Below are 22,252 nucleotides of genomic sequence, written 5' to 3'. Positions count from 1 at the left end.
TGAACTGAACACTGAACTCCCAGCTCAACTGCATAAAGACTGTGCCAGTGCATGCTCTTAGCATACACTGTCCTGTACAAAGGCCTAGGGTAAAAACAAGGACAATCCTTACTCTGCAGAACTGCCCTTTGGTTTTGCCTATATAAATTGAATTACTAACGGTTTGTGCATATTCACAGTATTCCTCATACCCTGCACTGGAAGACTGGAAAAAAGGGAAGGCATGTACATGGCTTTCTCATTAAGCAAAAGAAACCTCCAGCAGAAAATAGATTTGATTAATGTATTCTGCAGAAAGCACATGCAAAATGTTCTGTAGCAACATTAATTAATACAAAGGGGATGTTTATGACTTCATTGTCTAATTCACAGAGCAGAAGGGCTGCTGGGACACTCGGGGAGCGGAGAGCGTGGGTGGCTGCCTCGTCCCAGCTGCCCGAGCCTTGTTGGATGGCAACACGGTCAGCATTAGCAAGGTAATTATCATCCTGCTTTATTGTGGAGGAAATTATTTCCCTCATCTCCAGTTAAGCAACACACACAGGGGCAGCAGGGTGAGAAGCTGCTCTGTTGTCAGGAAGCGACACAAATGTTCCTGTGAGTTAAAATCATTTACTCCTCAGAATAAGAAGGGCAACCCACTTAGTACACTCCATGGATAAAAGCATGCACTTGAGGCCAGGGATAGCCAGCTTCTAAAACAGGTCAGAAGGCCATTGGGCAGCAAATCTGTGAAGATGCCACATCATCTCTCAGGCTGATCAACACACAGCACGGGAAGTGCAGCCCCTGCGCCACCCCTACCCAAACCATTTCCAGCTCCACTTGCAACAACACACAAGGCTATTGCTGCAGCAAGGCCAGGTGCTGATCCTCTCCCACCACCCAACAACCCTGCAGACCAAAAACCTTCTGGTAAAACCCATCCCACTGGAAGCCCCATTAAAGTCTCATCACAGAAGATGCATCTCCAATACTGAATTGTTCTGCAGTCAGAAATTTAAATGCAGCATCAGTTGCTTTGCTTCTCCTTCTACAAATGAAGGCAGACTCACCTGCTAGAATTTATTCACAACAGCTCTGCTTTATGTTGATACCTACCAGGCACACTTAGGACAGCAGCAGGATATGCTGCATTAAATTATTAGGCAGAATAAAGAGACGCATTTGTGTTTCACATTTGCTTCCAGTCAAACTGCTAAATAAGTAATGTCAGCCTGCTCCCTTAAAAAAATTACCAACACAGATGCTATCATGGCTGCCCAACCTCAAAACTGATGTGACATATTTGTTTTTTGTGACAAATATTTAAAATTTAAATATTTTAAAGTCCTTGCCCCACTTCATAGCATTTCAAAGGCCGACAAGTTTTAAATATCAGAAATTCTGTCTGCTAGCCAAGATTTAGAAGTGTTTTACTCTGGGGTTTTGAAACAACTTCTTCCCCAGGCAAGAGACAGAAAAATCTTTTTAACAAAAGAAGGAAAAGAACCAAGCCAACCCAAACCCTCAGTACAACCCAATCCAGTTTTGGGACCTACACACAGTGAAGACATCCCTCAGGAGACTACATTATCTCTACCAGTAGGCATGGGTGAAAAGACCCACTGAGGGGCACAGATTTACAGAGATGACAAGCCTCCAAAACCTGTCAGCATAATAACTAAATTGTCACTGCACAGTTCTTGCTTTGCTGGCTGACTCAGAGGTAAAAAGAAGTAACAGCCTCCAAAGTTAAATGCTCACATCATTTCAGTGCCTACCCAAGCAGGATCAGATGCATACAAAGCAAAGACAAAATAATATTTTGCATTTTTAGAAGAGAGAACACAATATATGATACCCATGCCAACTTTAATATCTCAATCACATGAAATGCAAAAGCAGGCAAGTTTTCAATATTTTCATTAATATTCCTAAATAAACTATGGAATCTACAAGAGTCTACTATACTTGAAGTCTGAACTTTCAGCAACTAACCAAGTGCAATTCTATGTACAGCCTTGTGAAATCTTTGCACGGGATGGATTCTTGGGAAAGGAGATTTAAGTTCTCAGGAGTTCCTTGCTGTAAAGTCAGACATGCCATCCCGTTACCCATCTCTGGCCAAGTAAAAGTGTTTACAAAACACTACAGAATTCCTCTAGACAATTGAAATGAAGCAATTAGAACCAACTTCTAATTACTAGCTTTTAAAGGCCATACTCAGGTCATAATTACTTCCACTTTTTTTCTGAAAGATACTGAAGAAACATTGTGCTGAAGAACATACTGAAAAAAAGTGCCAAAAGGTGCAGCAACCAAATCACTGCTAAGTAGCAAATAATTTTTCTTACCAACTCAGGAAAAAGGATTTGAGAAATAATTTGTCATGGACGTTTCTGAACTCCAAAATCTTTCATAATGAATGTAATAACTTAGTTTTAGGGCATTTTAAAAATCTGGGTCTTGAAATTATAGAAATATGCTTAAAGACCAATTAGCATATGGTAGGTTGTGGGGAAAGGTTTTCAAGTCATGCCCAGGAAGATGGCATTACATTTGCTCTTTATAAAACCAAAGAATTTCCCAACAACTGCATAACAGAATATTGCATAGAGTCGAGTTTCCTATCATTTTAACAAGGGAGCTCTTTCTTCAGTGTACAAAACACTATTACATGTTTTTTCCTCCGAAGAAAAAATCTTCTGCTACTGGAACAATCAGGTTGCGATGTTCCCATGCCAGAACCTTTTTGCCTTTCTCCACAGACTGACTAAATCCACCCACTTCACTATTTATTTCAGCCATCACACAAAGCTCATAAAACAAGGGCAATCCAACCTCAAGGAAATAACAGATTTGTGCAAGCGAGATGATCCTCCCACTCAACAAAGAGGAGACATTCCTTAGCAGACGTGGTATTGTAAAGATTTTTCTTTAAGGAGCTCAGTAAATCCATGGGTCTACTTATGAGGTACTGAACAGAGGCTTTCTTGGAGCAGCATATGGTGACAGCATTTTATGTCTAGCCTAAGCCTGGGTTCCCAGACTTTGGTCATTCCCACTGCTACTGGCAATGATTGCAGACAATCACAGACAAGCTGAGGATTTAGCTGGCTGCTTGGGTAACATTCCAATACCACAGATTGGAGTCTCTTGTCTAGGCTACAGAAAGAAAAAAAAAAAAAGAAAGGAAAAAAAAAAAAAGCAAGCAGCTAGGAAGAAACCGATTAGTCACAGAACTGTTGAACTAGATTCTGTATTACACAACAGCTTTGCATGTGTGAACAGCAAAAGGAAATGAATACCTCAAGATATGGGACCTGATTATTTCAAAAATAAATTCTCAAATCCTAAAGAAATTTTAGAAATTCTAAGTTCAAGATCTTAGTACCTAGAACTTTGTGAAAAACATTTCAGATAGGAGTGATCTGTTTTCTCTGCAGGTTGAATGTTAAAAACTGGAAGCCATTTTAAATATTTTGTATTATTTTTTCTTGGACAGACTCTCCCTTTTCTGTCATCTACTGTATTCATACTGTGTGTACCAATTATTGCCAAAAAGCCAGACTAACAGAAAACCAGAATAAAGCTACACTAAACTAGTTACTTCAAACATGGGCCAAGTACCATATAATACTATGGACATCCAAGTTCAAAGCATTCAAAACCAACACACACCAATTGTAATAGAGCAGAATACATTGCTTTAAGAGTTAATTTAAAGACTAAAACACCTTTGGGGAAAGGTGAGAGAGCAGAGACCACTAAGAGAGCGCAGTGTGCTTCAGGCTGATAGGGCTGCCTTATGTTTTCTTTGGGGAAGAGGAAATCAATGAAGTGTCTCAAGCATTAAGTCAGAACAGGGTTGTGAAGATTTTCCTGAGCAGGCTAGAACTCAGTACACTCCAGTGGCCTATGTGCTATGAGTAATTCTAAAAATGAACTCTCTTCTCAGTTGGCTCACCATATACTTTGAGGTAAAATTTTTGAGGTAAAACTCAAAATTTTAGACTTACCATTCCCAGACTCTTAAACTCTTGTCATCAGATGTACTCACAAACCTTCTATTTTCATCCACAAACACAATGGTGTTGACAGCTCCCAAATGCCTGTCGTATTCCTGCACAATCTCACCACTTCGAATATCCCACTACAATTAAAAAAGTCAGAATGAGAACCCGTTTTTTACTAAATACCAGTACTTTCAGAGAAATAAATATTGAGTAGACATACCTGTACAATTTTCTTATCTGACATCCCTGCAACAAAGAGATTTTGTTTATCTTCATCAGGATTGAACTTGACACAATAGGGAACCTTCCTGTTGGTGAATCTTGAAATACATTGCCCTGCAACAGAAAACCCATTTATAGTGTATCAGGTTGGAAGTGCTATGGGCTGATTGGTTGTTTGCAGATACTGAAAAAAAGCACTTTACTAAGAGCAGACAACACTTCTTTTAATGTCCTTGAGAGAATTAGAGGGCAGAATTAGACCATCTTTCACATTTGTATGCACGCACCTGCATAAACATGCACACACACAAACTGTTCTGTAAGTTTGCTACAGCTTCCCAAACAATACAACTGCTTGGTACCCTGTATGCCACCAGGACATAACAAGAACATAAGGACAGGTTCAGGATATCACAAGCTAACCACTGTCTTTGCAAAACATATTCCCTTAGGATCAGAGGTCTTCTCAACAAGAGATACAAATTTGGGCAAGAATTCAAGACTAACCTTAGAAAAGGTTAACAGTAATCCAACTGCAAAATAGAGCCCTGACTCCCCTGTTAGCTTCAGCCACAAATACCCTGATAACTCCTTATCTGTAACTTACACCTTTCTGGCTATCACCTGTGTGAGATTAGTGGCACTGCTAACCCAGAAGGCTAACAATTTTTTCAAACACAGGAACTTTCTGTCATAGGAAGAAACCCAGGTTTAAAAGAATACTGACAAAAATCTATCCTATTTTTTTTTTAACTTAATAAACTATTAGTAGCAGAATGTTATAGAGCATCTCCCATGCATGAGAGCATTAGACCTACCCTTCAACTCTCTATATCAGCAGGTCTTATTTAGAGTTATCTTAAGGTTAAGCAAAAGACCAAGTGAGATAATTTTTCTAAATTAAGCATATTTTGGTGTAAAGAAGTAATTTTATGCCTGTAAATCTAAACATGCAATTAAATTATTTGGCAAGATGTCTTTTTGCTGAAAAATGTTCTAGCATTACAAATAACTATTAAACTTCTAAAATTCAAAGCTATATGAAATACAGGTAGTGTCAGTTGCACCATTGCAGATAACAACAACACATATGTGAAAAAAGACTAATTATCCTGCCATGAAAGCCTAAACAGTGAACTACGAGACAATATGAAGGACAACTGGAAACAACCTGATAGCTGAGATACCTTTGCAGTCCCTATTAATTAAAAACAGTGCCAAATACCAGCACTTACAAACACAAGCCTACCTGTTTCAGTGTCCCAGAGTTTTAGATAGCGATCATATGCAGCACTAAGGAACTGAGTGCCTGCATTGTTAAAACAGATGTCTCGAACAGCTTTACTGTGGCCTACAAAACAGAAAAAATGCAATGGTAGACTTTCATCCATTCATACTTAGAATTAACTTTTAAAAAACCCCAACCTATATTACTCAAGTTAAATTCAAAGAGAAGAAGAAAATCACTTATTGAAGTTCTTCATGAGAACTAGTAAAGAATAATTCAAATGAGAAAGAAAAAGTAACTCCTAAAGAATAGTGAGAATAAAACCCCATAACACCCTCACACCTCTAAAACACTGGAGAGAGAAACAAAAGCACTGCACAGAACCAACTTGATAAACAAGTTTAAACTTGTATAAATTGATACACAAGCAAAACTTCAGAAGAAACTTAAAATACTCTAATAAATGGCAACATCTAATGAAAAAGAGGAGTGACAACACTACATGAGACTCATTTAATGGAGAAATATTTAAAATTAGAAAGCAAGTACAAAATATGGGAAATATTAGATCAGAAAATTAAGAATGCTTTCATCTGATGTTAATCTTGCTACCCCTCAGGCTCAATACTTTTATGTGACCACCACATCAGACTTGCAGTTCTTTTTTAGTTTAAATATTGACACAGTAATTGAAATATAGCAAAATGGTAGGCAAATCTGGTTGATAATAAGAACCTTTTGAGAAAAACAGTCACATTGTTCAAAAAGAGAAGTCTATTGAAAGAGAACATTTTTTGAGCCATCATCTTTGCCACACTGCTGTCATCAGAAATAATAGGTGAAAAAAGACTTCTTTCTTGTTACTCAACATATATTCACTCAGTGTTCTAGAAATGTTTCTATTTCAATAGCAGAATCAGCTACTTTTGTTCTGCATTCAAGGTTGCTAAGAAGTTTGTATTTCTCTCTCTCTCTCAGCTATCTGCTTTAAAAAGCACCTGTTACATGAACAAAGACCGCACCTGAACCTAAAAAAGATTTCCCATGCTTTTGCACTAGAAACTCAGCACAGATGGAATGACCTATTTAAGGAGGGATCAGACCGTGAGACACACTCACCAGTTAAATACAGAGGGTTGCTGTTTTCAACATGAAGATGGGGCAACTTCATGTCAAAATTTTGCCTTTGAAAAGAAGTCTTGCATAAAGTATTCATGACTGTAGAACACTAATGTTTTGTTTTAAGGGTTGCAAGGTGTTACACATCAACATTAAATTCCTTGGAATAATGACAAAGTTCTCAACAAAACTTGCATATTTTTCAGTTCTTACTGACAAGAGCATTCCAAACAACCATGGCCTTAGACGCACAAAAGTTCTCTCTATGACAAATCAATAAGCTAACCTAAATCATATTCTTCCAAGAAGAAGTTATTCTAGACATAAATGAGTTAAAAAAAAGACTATTACCAATAAATGTTCGTAGACATCTTCGATCACCATATACTTCCCATAGCTAGGAAAAAAATGATGGGGGGGGAGGGGGGGAAATATGTCAATTGTTAAATAATAATGATGCTGAAATTAAGTGCAAACATATGTCAAACATCTTATAAGAAATTAATTACAAACATATACCATGTACTGATTAATCACAATCTATCCAGAAATTCACTAGACCCATACCATATTCCAACTTTAATAACTTCAGGTTTTGCTACTAAAAAAAAAACAAGCCAAAACATCAGCTTTCTGTTGATATATGCTGGACTGAAGTGAGATTAGCTCACACCACAAATGCTTCAGTAAAAGATTTCAGCAGAGACCTATTGGTGGTTGTAAAACTGGCTTCACAGAAAATGAATTAATATAACAACAAAGGCAATAACGTGAGAAACTTGTGACCTTCTAAATGCTATTAAAAAACAACTCACACTGTTCTAACACAGACAAAAGGTATTTGGTAGAAGTACCAAATGTTTATGTATCATAAAATGCACTGTCTGTATTCCAGGATGGCATAAATGAAAAGAGAAAAATAACTCACTTTAATTTTGCAATCCATAGAGCAAGACAACATTATATGCCCAGACAGAGGAAACAATCTGACTGCACTGACACCCTGTAAATAAGAACATAAGTTAACAGTAAGTGGATAATCTCAAAGTTTCTTCAGTTCATTTGCCCTGTTTTCTGAGCAAAAAGCTAAAGCTTATCTTCATAAAATATACAGATACTGTAACTTGAAAAGAAATAACCTGCCCATTCCATTTTAGAAATAGTGATGTATTTTGAACAAATGCTATTGGAAAAAAGTTGTTTCACTTTAACGGCTGTATACATAGCCTCCTTCAACATCCACACCAGTACTGTGGCAAACACAGCAAATAAATACAAACTGGGGGTTAAAGGAACTGCCTCTGTATAACAAGCCTTTTTGGATGGGGTAGGAATGGAATTTAAAAAAAAAAAAATAAAGAAAAAAACTTTTGACCAGCTCAATTTCTTACATACAGTACCAATGCCTTCTACCCACTGAGCTCAGATTTCCTGGCCACAGCATCTTCACAGCTGTCTGTATTCCAGTTACTCCTTTCTGGGAAGTCCAATGAACCCCCAAGTACTTGTGGTTTTAATGTCCCTCCTTTTCATTTCATGTTGATTACTCTATTCATATGCCATCCAGTTCCTCCCTCCCACCTCTGGTTGGAGCTGGGTACTTTATCCTCCCTATTATTGTCTACTTATATCCCCCAGCTTTTCTAAATTTGTCAGTCCATTTTTCTTTTGCCTCTCTCATAGATATCATTATTCATCTTGTTTGAAGGAAAAAGCCATTTTACACACCAGTCTGTTGTAATAGGATAATAGGCAGAGGAGGGACTAGAGCTTTGGGGAGGAGATGTCATTCTGGAAAGCCCTGATAGTTGCAGCTATAAGCTCGTTGATGCAGCAATCATTTAAGAACAGCTCAGAGATGTGACTCAACTGAAAAAAAGGGTAAAAGCCAAAAACATTCCCTGTGTCCTCCTTTTTTCCATCTTCCTAATACTATTAAGGTGATGTCCATTGCACTGCAGCATATTCCCCCTCAAGCAATACTTCAAATTAGTGGCAATAGAAGCAGCAAATTGAGTATATGCTGTACAACCCTGAGCAGTGAAGCACTTTTTAAACACCAGAAGTGTGTATATTGTTTTGGTATCTGACACAAGAAGGAACTGTGGATGTTAAGCAGCATCAAAGAAAATCCTTACCAAGACACACCTCTCAAAGGTATTAGCTATATTTGGGAAACCTGTAATGCTGATGCACCATAATCACAAAGCCTATGTAACTTTACCCAAGTTTGATATGAAATAGCCCTTAAGTACTCTTACTACAAAAAACCCTCAAACCCCAAACATTCTTAGGAATCTCTAGATCCAGCCTGATTGTTATTCATATTGTTTAGGAAATAACTTCAAATCCCCGTCAAAGTCACTGAATAATACTTTTCCCTTTAAGGTAGGTCAGGAAGTCACTATGTTAACACAAAAGTTTATGCAGCTAGACAACTGCAACGGAGCAGGCAAACACCTCGTGTGAGCACGTAACCCAGCTAATTACATGCAGAGTATGGTAAAGAGGAAAATACTCTTTCCTTCTACTGATTCTTCAGTTTTATAGAAATTACTAGCTGCAGACAGAAAATTAAACGGGTTGTTATGCTGTATGCTCACAAACATTCCTACCTTTGTATGCCCAGACCACACATGGATTTGTTTCTTTGGAAGATAGCACTTCTCAGGTGGTACTGTTGAACGGAGATTAACCCCAACATCTTGAGGGACATGAAGATAAGATCTCCCCTGATAGTCATACATTTCTTTAACTGAAAAGGTAAACATAGAATTCTGAGAATCCATATTTTAAAAGGTTATAATCTTTGAAGGGCTAACAACTCACACAATTATGGTTTTCTCAACACAGCTGCTCTGCTGTAGAGCGAGAGGTGAGAGAAGGGGTATAAGAAAAACCAGCTTCCTCATACAGATGTGAAATCCTATTTGACATCAGTTAAACTCAAACTATGTCAATTCAGCAAAGTTTGCTTGGAACCTTACAATCCAAACATTAAGACAATCTTTTTCTTACCCATTTTACTCATCATCAAACAGCAAGAGAGTTCCCCTGACCAAAAAGACTTCGCTTACACTAATGCTACACAGATTAAACCATGCAACTCTAACTCTGATATTTGCTTGCAACTCACAATCTGGCCAGCTCTGTGCAATGTCAGTCATGTCAACAGAATTACAAATCAAGGAAAAAAAAGATTCATTTGGTCAGCATGAACCAATACTGGTCAGCAACACCCAACAACTGCTCTTTAGCTAGATTTAAGAAGCGATTGGACAGTCAGAAACACAGGGACGCATTGTGCAGGAAAATGGATTATTTCAGAGTAGACGTATGTTGGGTAGCCATGACAATAAACTGTGCACTGATTAAATTAATTTCTCAGTTTCTGGAATGTTGTTATGGCAGTTTTGGTTGTACTCTTGCACAGTTTGTATCCATGCATACACACATCTTCAAAATTGAGTATTTCTGGAATGTTTGTGCGTGAGATCACAGTTTATATGGCAAGGTCTTTCACTGTGAAATTTCAGGTAGAAAGCATGAAAACTTGGATATAAAATAATTAGTCCGTAGGAGGCTCAGTGGCTAAAATTTCATGTTTGTTATGCTCACTGCTATAAATACCATCATGATCTACTACACATAAACAGAACAATGTTCTAATGCCAGCAACGCTTTTCTCACAGCCACCACTCCTTCCTCAATGCACATTAGAAAGGATGCTCGCAGCTCGTGTGTGTGAGCCTGGCTGTAGAAACTGGTTCACAAAGAGAGACCCTGTCTACCAAACTATCCACACCAAGCAGTGCTACACAGGGCTGTTTTGTAGGCACACAGCTGAAGTAACAGCTTAAAAAAATTACTGAATTCTACTTAATTACCAAACCATTTTCTTTGAAGGTACCACATACTACAGGCTTCTGTAGGGTAATTAATTGATACACAATTATTCATAGTATGACGGCAAGAACATTTACATTAAAAATTGAGGAAGTGTAAAGTCCAAGTGATTTTCTAAATTGTGCATAAACCATAACTCAGAGCACTACCTGCTGATTAAAATACTGACACATAAAACTACAATAATTCTGAAGCTGAAACTAAGCCAAACCCATAACTTCAATATGTTTGCTCTGTGAAACAGAAAAGAGATACGTGCATCTAGTAACACTGAAAATAAATAAATAAAACCAGTACCCTGAAAAATTATATTTCCACTGCTCTTCACAGTACGAAGTGGAATTAGTCCAAGTTTATCTCTTTCCCTGTCCTTTATGCTTTTGCCTGTGAGTGCTGTTATCTCCAATACAGAAACATCCACGTGCTGAGGCTGTCTGCCATCCTTACTAATTAACACAGCAGGCAAGAAAACACAGTGAGCTAGAAAATGAGAACAGCAATGAAGATGCCATTACCATGTAATATAGTCTTCTCCTCTCCAGGTTTATCATCTTCTAGTTTTCCTCTCTTCTGCCTCTTAGCTGTTATTTCATCCAACTCCTTCTGCTCTTCCTGGAAAAAATAAAACATGATCTCTTAAAAAGTCAGCATTCTGAATCACATAACAAAATCCAGAACTGTACTATTGTTTACTCACTATTAAGAAGACATTTATTTGCTAAACAAGATTAGAAATACTTCTAAGCACCAATAAAGAGAAAACCCCTATCAAAACCATAAAGGCTTAGAAAGCTATGTACACTGAAAAGAACAAATATATTTTTATTCATAGATTAGACTGAACAAGAAGGGTATCTGTTGGTTGGATGGTTCAGGGTGTGTGCGATATTGGGGGTTTTCATTTGCCATTTTTTTTCAAAAAAAGTTTTATTTTCACTTTTTTTTCCCCCAAGCTGTTTCTTTTAATCAGACTCTACACACAGATTGAATTAATTTTATTTCCAAAAAAGTATTCCAAATAATTGAATACAGAATATCTGGAACATCTTATTTGGACATATCACCCAAAATGTTTCTAATTACCCCAAAGCATATCATGGATCTGCTTGGACAAGCACTAGTGGAGCTGGGTCTCTGTTGAAACCACTGCCGTGTACTGACAATTTGTATCCATTTTGTTAAAGCAGGACTTACTTCTGATGGTTTGGCTACTTCTTTTTCATCAACATACTTTGCCCATGGTCCCAGAAAACCATCAATATTAGATGCATCATTCTCCTTGAATTTCTTCCTCTTTTCAATTTTCCTCTGTCCTGTTTCAAACACTGTTAAACCTGAAGAAGGAAACAATACACTGACTAACTGCTAACACAGAATACATCAGAGGTTACACCCTAGTCTGTTTAAAAGAAAAAGCCACCACCCCTGCTCCTTTCAATATAAAGGACAACATGGAAAAAGTATTTGAGCAAAATTGGCCAAAGCATTGCTCACTTCTCCAGCTATGAACACCACTAACTATGTGCAGTAACAGAGTAACCACTTTAACTGTGTATCCTTGCTTGTTAGAATATTTAACCAGGCATGTACCATAAATTTTTAACAGTAAGTCTGCAGACTGTATGAATACATCAATTTTCATGCTTTAAATAGTGTAGTTTTTGAAAGTAAAGTCTTCTTGGCTTCTGATCCCTCTGAACCCCCTCAGTTTGAAAAAAAGCGCCCCAAAATGAAAATAAGACAAGTGCCCCAAAACCCCAACGGTGTATTTTAATTTAGAAAAAATTAATAGAATTACAGAATATTTTGGGTTGAAAGTGACCTTTAATGGTCCCCTACTTCAACCACCTTGCAATGACTAGCAACATCTTAAACTAGATCAGGTTGCTCAGAGCCCTGTCCAACCTAAACTTGAATGTTTCAAGGGATGAGACACCCACTAGCTGTCTGGGTAACTTGTTCTAGTATTTCACCAACCACATTGTAAAAAATTTCTTCCTTATGACTTAGTCTGAATCTATCCTCTTTTAGCTTAAAATCATTACCCTTGTTCTATTGCAACAGGCCCTCTTTAAAAAAGTCTGACACTATGGACAGAGTCATCTCCCTCCAACCACTATCATCTTCTTTCATAGAAATACTAGCTTTTCACAAATATTGCACCCTCATAATTCCATGTGTTAAAACCACTATAGAATATAGATATGGGAGGAAGAAAACCCTATAGGTAATTATTTTAACATCTTTTAAGTTTTTCAAGCTTGTATATACAATTATGTTCAATTTTCAAAAAAGGTTTTTCTGCAGCAGCAGTAATATTCATCTAAGTGCAAAAGAGACAAAAGAAGCTTTACACAAACAAGGGGAAAATAGGCAATGTAAAAAGTTAAGTAGTGATCAGAAGAAATCATGCATTAATCAAGGGTTTTCTTAAAATGAAGTATGAAATTCCATTATGAAAACTTTTTTTTTTTTAATGCTTTAATCTTAGTTATTTCCTTCTTTGGAAGGAAAGCATGAAATAACCTTGGATATATTCTGAGAAAGGACACAGAAATAAAGATCCTTTGTATACCCTTGTGAATAGGATATTTGAAAAAGACATACAAGGGAAAGCATAACCATGACATTTACACAGGTACAGTTTTCCAATGCAAACGAGTCCCTCTGAGTGTTAAATATCTTGTATCAAAGTATAAATTACAAAGCCCATGCCTCTGGTAGTCAATCCTCCCAGTGGCACGCCACGCTGTTACCATTTGGCAATCTTCCAGTGGTTTTTCTTTTCCAAATAACCCAAAGAGCTTAACTTTGCCAAACAGAGATAACATGCAGCTCCCAACGGGAGTGCCAGAGGTTGCACACAGAGTGATGAGTTTGCTCCTGAGGAGCAGTTATGGTGATTAACTCAACATACAGGTATCCTAATGCAGACACATGACAAAGTTAGCTTACACAGAATTTAAGAGGACCAAAAAGCTGCTTCAAATTGTACTGATAAATTGTATTCATGCAACGGCACATTACAAATCCTATTCTGAAATTTGTCATGACAACCTGAATCATTTGCTATTCAAGAAAACAAAACACTCCAATATCTCTCTTCCCCCTCTACATTAAAATTGCAACACATCTCTTCTTTATTGTATTCTTAGACATGGGTAAGTCTCACATAATACCTTCCTTTGCTAATACCCATTCAATTTCTTAGTAAAGAAGCAATGAAAACAATTTAAAGATGCAAATAATTTTTACAAGATTCTGAATTAATTACCTTGATTTTTTTCAGCTTCTTCTACAGAACCAATATATTTGGTAGCAGCTTCAGGGTTATCTACAGAGGGATCTAATGCATAACCTGGAACAAGAAGAAAAAAAATACTGCTATTTCAAGCTTTTCAGTTTTGTACAACTTTTACTACACTGTCCCTCTGCAAATTCTTTCCTGTTAACGAGCTGGGGATGACAAAAGATTGAAACTTTGGAATCCCATTAACTTTTCACTTGGCTTGAGTACAAAGATTACTATGAAGTAGTACCATGAGGCCCTTGAGTACATACTGCTATCAGAATTCTTGAATTTGCACAACACAGAGAAATAAAGAAATGTAATAGGCAATAGTTAACAACATAGGATACATAACATAAGATACAAAGGGTGGGTAATCACACGAAGCCAAGGAACAGAATCTTGTGGGAAAGGACTCCAGGATGCCCCTGCTCCCAGCGAGGTCAACGATGAATTCTGGCCAGTTTGCTGCAATGCAAACAGATTTTGAAATGCCATGACAACCTCTTCTTGTAGTAACATAACATAAGGAAAAGAGTAGCTCAAAATCTTATGTGAGTGCACTCAATGTTATACGGATACTGCTTTAGTGCAGGGCACTGCTCCTTGGTCTGCAAAGCCAGTGAGCCACATGGAAAGCAGCCAGTGGCTGCTGCACACACAGAGCCCTCTGGCTTCAGGAGCAGCCTACTGCTCTGCCCACTACTTCTGCTGGGTCAAAGACTGTCATCTTTGGCAGTCCTGGAGTGGCAGCAGCTGGAAGGCAGAGGATAGTGATAGGGGAAAAAAATAAATGAAGTTTTCTAGGGCTTTGTGTGTATTCTGTCTCGCACAGGAAAAGTTACTTAATTCTTCTCCTGCCACAACTGGGAAAGCTTCAACTTGAAAGGAGTTGCTTTAACTAATGTAGATGGTACCAGAAACAGCAGTCATGGACTCAATTTTTAAAGCATTCACATCTTCATTTCCTGACTACAGCTATTGAGCCTTGATAAAAACAAAACAACCCCAGCCACAACAAAATCTGCTGCATTTAGTCTAATAACGAATTTATAAAATGAACAAGCATTTAATAGCTATTCAGGATATTTACAATTTTAATACATATATTCAACTTTTTTCTCAATTTCTCCTGAAGTGGATAGCATGATCTTATAAGATAGACAAATAAATTCATTTAGTTTCCAAGGAACAGGTGGTGCACTGAACACTTACTGACCACCATGGCTTTTTTTCTTTTGGGAAACACTGCACCCTGGTGGACATAACCCCAATTCTTATTAAATATTAAAGTGACAGAAGATTTCTTGGAGTCAATGAGAATTCCTCTGTATCAAGGATGAAAAAAAAAAAGAGAAAGAAAGATATTAAACCACCAGTAAAACCCACATAATGAATTAAATCCTACAGCATAGGATCCAATTCCTGTATTTTTGTTGATTCGCAGAGACAATCATGAGCAGGGGGAGATTATCCAGTCTACTCTGGAGACCAATGGCTCATAAAGGCACATACAAACGCATACAAGCTGAGAACTTATCAACACCATTCCAACAGCCAAAGGAGATTGTCTCCCCAAACATTTTTCAGAAAGACTACTCTACTAGAACACGGTCCAGTTAATTTCTTTTTAGATGCTGGGAAAAAAAGTACTATTCAAATTAGTGGAAGAGCCATTCCAAGAACACAGCAGGTACTCCCAATCCAAATAAAGCATTCCTCCTGTCAGCCAGCCCTGTAGTTTCAAACCTGGTAAAACCCAGCTGTGAAACAACATATGTCCAGATGATCCATGAATACAATATAGGGAGAGAAATATATGCCAATGTCTTCTTACAAAATATACATTCCCACTATTCCTCTGTTAAACAATAAAATAATTTATTCTAGACTTTTAGTAGGATTTACTTCTATGGATAACCAAACTGAGCCAACACTGCAATCAGACTTCCCCTAATTTAGCTGCCTGCTTTTACTAAGCCACTATTTCAATGAGTTCCCTTCCAAGCTATAAGGTTTCTGTTAACAGTAGAGAGATATTACTTTGGATTGCTGTCAAAATCAATACAGTGGTTTACTTGTCCTCCAACTGTATTGACACCATCTCTGGGACTCTATTTGCTTGGTACTTGTAAAAGAGGGACAGTATTCCCATGAATAGGGCCCCTGGGCCAAGCACAGCTTCCCGTGGAAGTGGAGACTTCTTATAGTTGAGTTGAATTTGGTCCAGCATCATTCTCACAGAAAAGCTCTGAACAATTTCTACTTTCTAGTGGGTATGTGAAAGGGAATATTTTCCTTCTGGCTGGGACTCCTAAACGCAGCTGCAAAAGACAGCTTGCTTTTATCCTACTCAGCTGGTATCCCACATAATGTGCCCTGACTTCTATGTCTCCTTCAGCTTTTGGTAGGAGGCAGATATTTCCCACAACATTTTAGCAACGAAAGATACAGTTCCACCTACATCCATAATTTCAGTGCACCTGAAAATGGTTGGTTAAATAATTAGACTTTGATGTGCATTCCAGAAAGACAGCTCATTAAAGACTGTTTACACCTCACTGTGCAATGCAGTACACAGAGACCCAAAGTAGCTCAGGTATGAGGAAACATACAGCTGGACTAACCCACACTGCACTGGCATCTCTGCAGAATCAAAGTAATCAGAGAATAAAGTGCCTACAATTGTTAACAGGTAATAAGTGTAGGTGTTGCATGTAACATGAGTAGATTAAAAAAAAAAAATCACAAGTGTTATTTCCAAGGCAGTTATTTTAGGCTCTTAAAATATCAGTGTTAGTGATGACATAATCCTGCTATAACCAAGTTACTGAGTACTCAGAAAGAGCTTTGAGATTCATTAGACTTCAATAGAAGACTATTTCTTATTAAAAAGGACATTATCTTGTGAAGAAGAGATTTAAAAATACCAAATGTTGTATGAATGAAGCAGTCCACTATTAGGATGAGCACTGATGCTCAAATAGCTATGAAATGGCTAAAATATTCATGAACAATTTGTGTGCAGCATGTAAAAAATAATCTGTAATTCTGCTTCTGAAAATGTATATGTGCTCATATATTGCCTTTTTTATCAGTACTCAAAAGGGAATTTTCAAGAAAAGAGACTCCTTCAGCTGAGAGCACAGATACAGAAGAATAAACATGTGCTGTGTATGTTAGGACTTCCTAGTCTTTTTTAACATGCTCCAAGGAATACAACATTGAAAAAATAATGCTACTTAAGCATTTTAAATCATAATGTCTTGTGAAGGGGAATTTTATTTTCTAGAGAGACAGCCTTCAGTTGATAGTTGAAATTAAAATAAGAAGACTGCCTTACATCAATGGAATCAAACTAGGGTAGATCACCTAGGACTGCAGATGCAAAACTGGTTACCAATTTAAAAAGTCAGACTCCCACAGAGCAATTATTAATGGTTTTCCATTCAACTAGGAGAGGACCTTTAACAAGATCATAAAATGCCTACTTGGACTATTTTATTCAATGTTTATTATGGATTATGCCATCAGCATACTCCTTTCAGGTAGCTGTAAAGGGCAATAAGGTCTCCCCCTCAAGACTCCTTTTTTTCCAAGCTAAACAGTCCCAGCTCTCTCAGCCACTGCAGATTTTAACCCTAATATGGAAAACATCTCCAGTGCCTGTGACAACTTCAGTTTCCCTAACTCCTGGAATAAAGGGAACCTTACTGAGATGGGTAGGTCTCATTTCAGTTAAAAAGCAGATGGCACTGAGAAGGTTGAAAGAGTACTTTCTGATAAAATATCTGAGAAAAAAGAACACCTAAAAAATAATACTTTAAAAAATACTTAAAGAAAAGTAAGCAATTTGCAATGACACACAATCTTTAGAAACCCATATCCTCAAGGAAAAGGGTTGCACAGAAATCTAAAAATCTCAGGGAACAGGGACAGTAATAATCACAGAATCCTATTTAAACTGAGCACAGGGAAATGGAAAACCCAAGCACACACACAAAACAACAGAGGCTAAAAGTAATACATTGAAACATCTTGTTTCAAAATAATAAACTAACATAATTGGTAGGACAGTACTGACATAATTGGACATAGAATATATGCTTTACTAGGCAGAAAGAATACAGAAATAAGATGGTCATGCCAGTGGGGAAAAACATGCTCTATGCCATAGAAAGCTTAAAGACAAATCAGATTAACAAGTTAATAGTGTTAATGAGCATTAAATGATCCTGTGGACTGAAATTTCAGGTCTAAGTAGTGGTGAGTACAGTTGCCAGAACTCCCAGAGTGACCATTAAGACAGAGAATGCAGTAACTACGAAATGGTAACAGATTAAACAACAGGTGCCAGGGAAAGAAGCACAGTAATAATGACATATTTTAGTCATCTCCTTGAAGCAGACTGCACAAATCTCACACCACGATGTGATGATTTTTACACAATGTACTTGTACCATGAAGCAGTCATGCCAGAGAGTCACATGAAAAAAAAGCTAGTTTAGCAGTGCAGGAAACTTGATCTTAAGATATTCTTCCTATGGACACACATTTTAACAATGACCATAATGGGGTATAAAACGAAGATTGTTGACAAAGCAAAGGAAGATATAAAAACATTTATGACAATGATTTTAATCTCAAAATAGGAGGGCTATATTAAGAAAATATTTTTAAAAGGAACAGAAAGTGAGCACCAAAGGGTAAAGCCCTTTTCAAATGCAAGGGTACTTCAAAGACACCATGTAGGAGAAAAAAAAAACCTAATGCCTGCCAGCTAATAAAAGAGGACTTTAAAGCAACCAGAAGGAAGTGAGCACTGCCGAATAGTAAGTTAAGAGAAACTATTAGAAATAAGAAACTATTCTTCAAAGAGTTGAAGTTGCATCCAGATGTGGAAAATACAAAGACCAAACTCCAGCAGACAAAGTAAACACTACACTAAAGCAGCCTGCCCCCAAAAGTGAGGGAAATCTTATAAGATATAAAAACTAACCCTCGTCCTTCATCAAAACTGGCAGGGACAGAAAGTGCACCCGACAATGTGTAGGCCAACTGATGATCAAGGACTGAGAAGAGCACCTGTGAGGGTTGTATTAAACACATGTTGATTATAGTGGACTCCTGTGCCAGAATTTTGCTTTATGGGCAACATGACGCTGAATCTACCGCAACGTGAAATGCCAGGAAACTAGAGAGTCAAATAAGTGGTAACAAAATACCAGGATCAGAGGCAGTCACCCAAGAGATCTAAAGTCAAATCACAGTGCACACAGTCTCACCTAATATCACCTCAATATAACGGAAAAGGAATGTATCAAATACAATGCTGTCTTCAAAAGACATTTCAGAGGAGATATGGAGAACTACAGATCAACCTGCCAGACATTTGTATGGTTAGAAGATTCAAGGAGTAGAAACTACAATAAAGAAAATGAGTATGCACTTGGATGAGCATTATATATTGCAGGAGAACAGACACCACAATTTTCTCTACAGCTAAATCTCAAAGAGAAAACCTCCAGAATATTTCTGAGGTGACAATGCTGTGAATGAGCAAAGCTTAGTTGATCTTGGATACCATTACAAAACCAAGTTAGACTGATTACAGAGTGCCTCAATGACATTTTAAAAACCCACAGGTCCTTACATGATCAGTTGATGAAAAGTTATTATAACACTGTCAAGAATAAATGGTTGGGTTGCACAGCACAGGAAAGTTGCTGGTGGATTCATGCTCAGGCCCATGACATTCAACATATTGATAAATGATCTGGAAAAATGGAGCAAGTAGCTTTGAGCAAGTTACCCACAGAACAAATTCACAGTGAGAATAACATGTAACTGCTGTGCACAGGAGCAATACAGTGGAACTAGAAGTGAAGAGAGACAAGGACAGCCATAGGCATGAAAAGGCTGCCACTGAGGAACAAGAAGATTGATCAGATCTATCCAGGTGGGGAAAAAAAAAGCAGACTGAGAAGAAGCTATGGCCAAGATCTATAAAATAAGAAATCACACAGAAATGGTGAATAAGAAATGATTGCTCATTTCATTTTCCAGCATAAGATACAGGGAGATATGAAGCCAAACTAGAAAGCTGCTAAGTTCCACAAGTTTGAAACAGAGATACTTCCTCACATAAGGAGCTGCTAAGCTGCAGAGCTGCCTGAAAGAGGTTACTGTACAAAGAAAAATTATATGGGTTCAAGAAGCAGCTGGAAAAGTTTGTCAAAAAGAAAAAACAGAAAACCCCCAACAAGTTGTCTGAAAATTAATAAATATATAAGCATTGCCCTTGGTTGGCAGACTTTGTATTGAAAAGAAATATTCATATGTATCACTATTTTCTTGCTTCCTTCTTCTGCTCCTCACTAGATACCCATTGCTGGCCACTTGTCTAATGGAATAAATGACTGGAAGGATCCTCAGTCAATGACAGTGTGGATGTTCTTAATGATGCTATCCAAGCATCACAAGAAAAACGTACTTTTAAGAGTAAATGTTTACCGCACAAGAAGGAGATATAAAAGACTAGTTGCCAAAAAATACTTGGGTTTTGTTTGTGATTAATATACAGGCTTCTCAGTGAATATGTATAAGCTTTCAGGATTATATATATTACAAAGCTGTCTTTTTTTAGTGAAACACACTGAGACAGTTGAGCTGTTTTGAACACATGATCTCATTTACTACCCTTGTCCCTCATTTACAGTCACTGCTTATCTATTTGCCAGCCTTTGCAGATTTGTTCAAGACCTCCTGCCTTAGTGCAATGGTGCTAAACAGAGTAACAGACACCAGAAGTCTTAAGATCTGCAGCTTTTAAAAGAGAGGTTTACTCCTGTTCCTCTAATAGGTTATGACTCAGTCTTGAAAAAGATTTATGGCTCAGGTTTATGCCTAACAATTTTACTTGCAATTCTATACTTTGTATTTTCTGAGAAGATATTTATTGCATCCTTCCAAATGGAAAAAGAGAGTATTGACAGTGTTAATAGATAACTTTCTGACAACTTAAAGGAGTGCTGTTTTTAACAGATCTTCTACTGAGACAGAATATCATGCTCACTTACTGCATTTCCTAGCTTGAACTTCAGCTTCTCAGCGCTGGCTCTTGCTGTTTAAATTGCCTGTATCTCAGCCTTTTCCTAGTTCCATTGTCACTGTATCCAGATCATTATCTGGTGAATATTTCTAGAAAGCTGAATGATAGCTGCACAGCTGCCAGTGATACAAGGTTTAAAAATACATTTTTAAACTCACTTTTAATACAGCTTTCAAGACAGTTGCTATACAGTGATGACATAACCCATAGAAGTAGTTTGGAGATGACTAGCTAGCTTTCTCCAAATGAAACTTTTCAAATAAAAAACCCCAAATGAAACATTATATGCCTACAGGCACTTTTTTCCAGTATCTATTTTACACACACAAAAATGTTACATTTAATTTCAATCCACAAAATGCTACATTTAATTTCACAGAAAAAAATCTAATCTGTCTATTCAGATCTTGAATAGAGGCTCCTACTTGTATTGTCTCTCAAGATCTAATATCAAAATTACAGTCAAGTAAGTTAAAATTATGCTATGAAACTAGATATCCATTTCTTAATATTGTCATTTTGGTTATAGTCCACATCCTAACAACTCAGTGAAAAGTACCTGCTACCTAAAACTATGTACGAGAAAAACTCTGTCATTAATATATTTCAATTTTCAATATTTACAAGAAAGCTTCTAATAAAACTCAAGTACAAAGAAAAATTGAATGTGGGAGAGTCTCTGATGTTAGGCATTTTCTTCCACTGCAATAGCTAGCTACCACAGATGTTAGCAACCAAGTCCCAGTCTCACCATCACAGAATGCAGTAAGTGAATTCAGGCATGCATAAAACCCTAATGAAATTAAGGATACTTGTTTAGGAAGGTGATTTTTGAGGCAAAACAATTTACAAGAAGTAGTATTTTGAATGTAAATATGAATAAAGAAAGATGCAAATCTGTTGTGCAAAAAGTTGAGTGTTGTGACATTTTAAAGTTAACACAGGAAGTATCAAATCTTGCCTAATAAACTGAATTTCAAGTATATAAAAGATACTTCATCTGAACAAGCACTTGCAATTAAACTTAGAAATGAAAGCTTACAATGAAACACAGGGAAAAAAGTAACCATTGTTATATGTAAACATTTGGTAACTTTGTTCTTTCAAATGTGTGCAAAAGAATGTTTAGAATCCATAGTCTTTCCATATTTTTCCTATCTAAAAAAAAAAAATAATAAATTTTTCTTACAATTAATAAAAAGCCTGCTTGAACCTCAAACTTCCCCAGACTCAAATATCTTATTCTTCAAGTCCCACTATTTACATGGGAAAATGTTATCCAAGATAAGAAAGCAGTTACTACACTAAACACCAAGACAGTTCTTTGGGTCTGTCTTTGCCAAGACTGCTTTAGTAATGCACTCCCATTGTCTGCAAAC

General features: G+C 37.1%; 1 protein-coding gene across 1 annotated transcript in view; it reads right to left on the bottom strand.

Moving 5' to 3' along the window:
- Positions 1–22,252, bottom strand: part of CDC40 (cell division cycle 40) — a 36,459-nt gene that overhangs the window by 3,877 nt on the left and 10,330 nt on the right. Inside the window, exons 4-12 of the mRNA XM_084202735.1 lie at positions 13,748–13,831; positions 11,668–11,807; positions 10,989–11,085; positions 9,183–9,322; positions 7,496–7,570; positions 6,919–6,964; positions 5,470–5,571; positions 4,219–4,334; positions 4,002–4,135 (exon numbers count right to left, since the gene is read on the bottom strand). Of these exons, the coding sequence (XP_084058861.1) occupies positions 4,002–4,135; positions 4,219–4,334; positions 5,470–5,571; positions 6,919–6,964; positions 7,496–7,570; positions 9,183–9,322; positions 10,989–11,085; positions 11,668–11,807; positions 13,748–13,831 (934 nt within the window). The remainder of the gene's footprint in view (positions 1–4,001; positions 4,136–4,218; positions 4,335–5,469; positions 5,572–6,918; positions 6,965–7,495; positions 7,571–9,182; positions 9,323–10,988; positions 11,086–11,667; positions 11,808–13,747; positions 13,832–22,252) is intronic.

This window comes from Fringilla coelebs (assembly GCF_963513975.1).
Source record: "Fringilla coelebs genome assembly, chromosome: 3".
Classification (NCBI taxonomy): Eukaryota; Metazoa; Chordata; class Aves; order Passeriformes; family Fringillidae; genus Fringilla; species Fringilla coelebs.
Note: the sequence above shows the minus strand (reverse complement) of the source record. Positions and strands in the feature narration are given on the sequence as shown.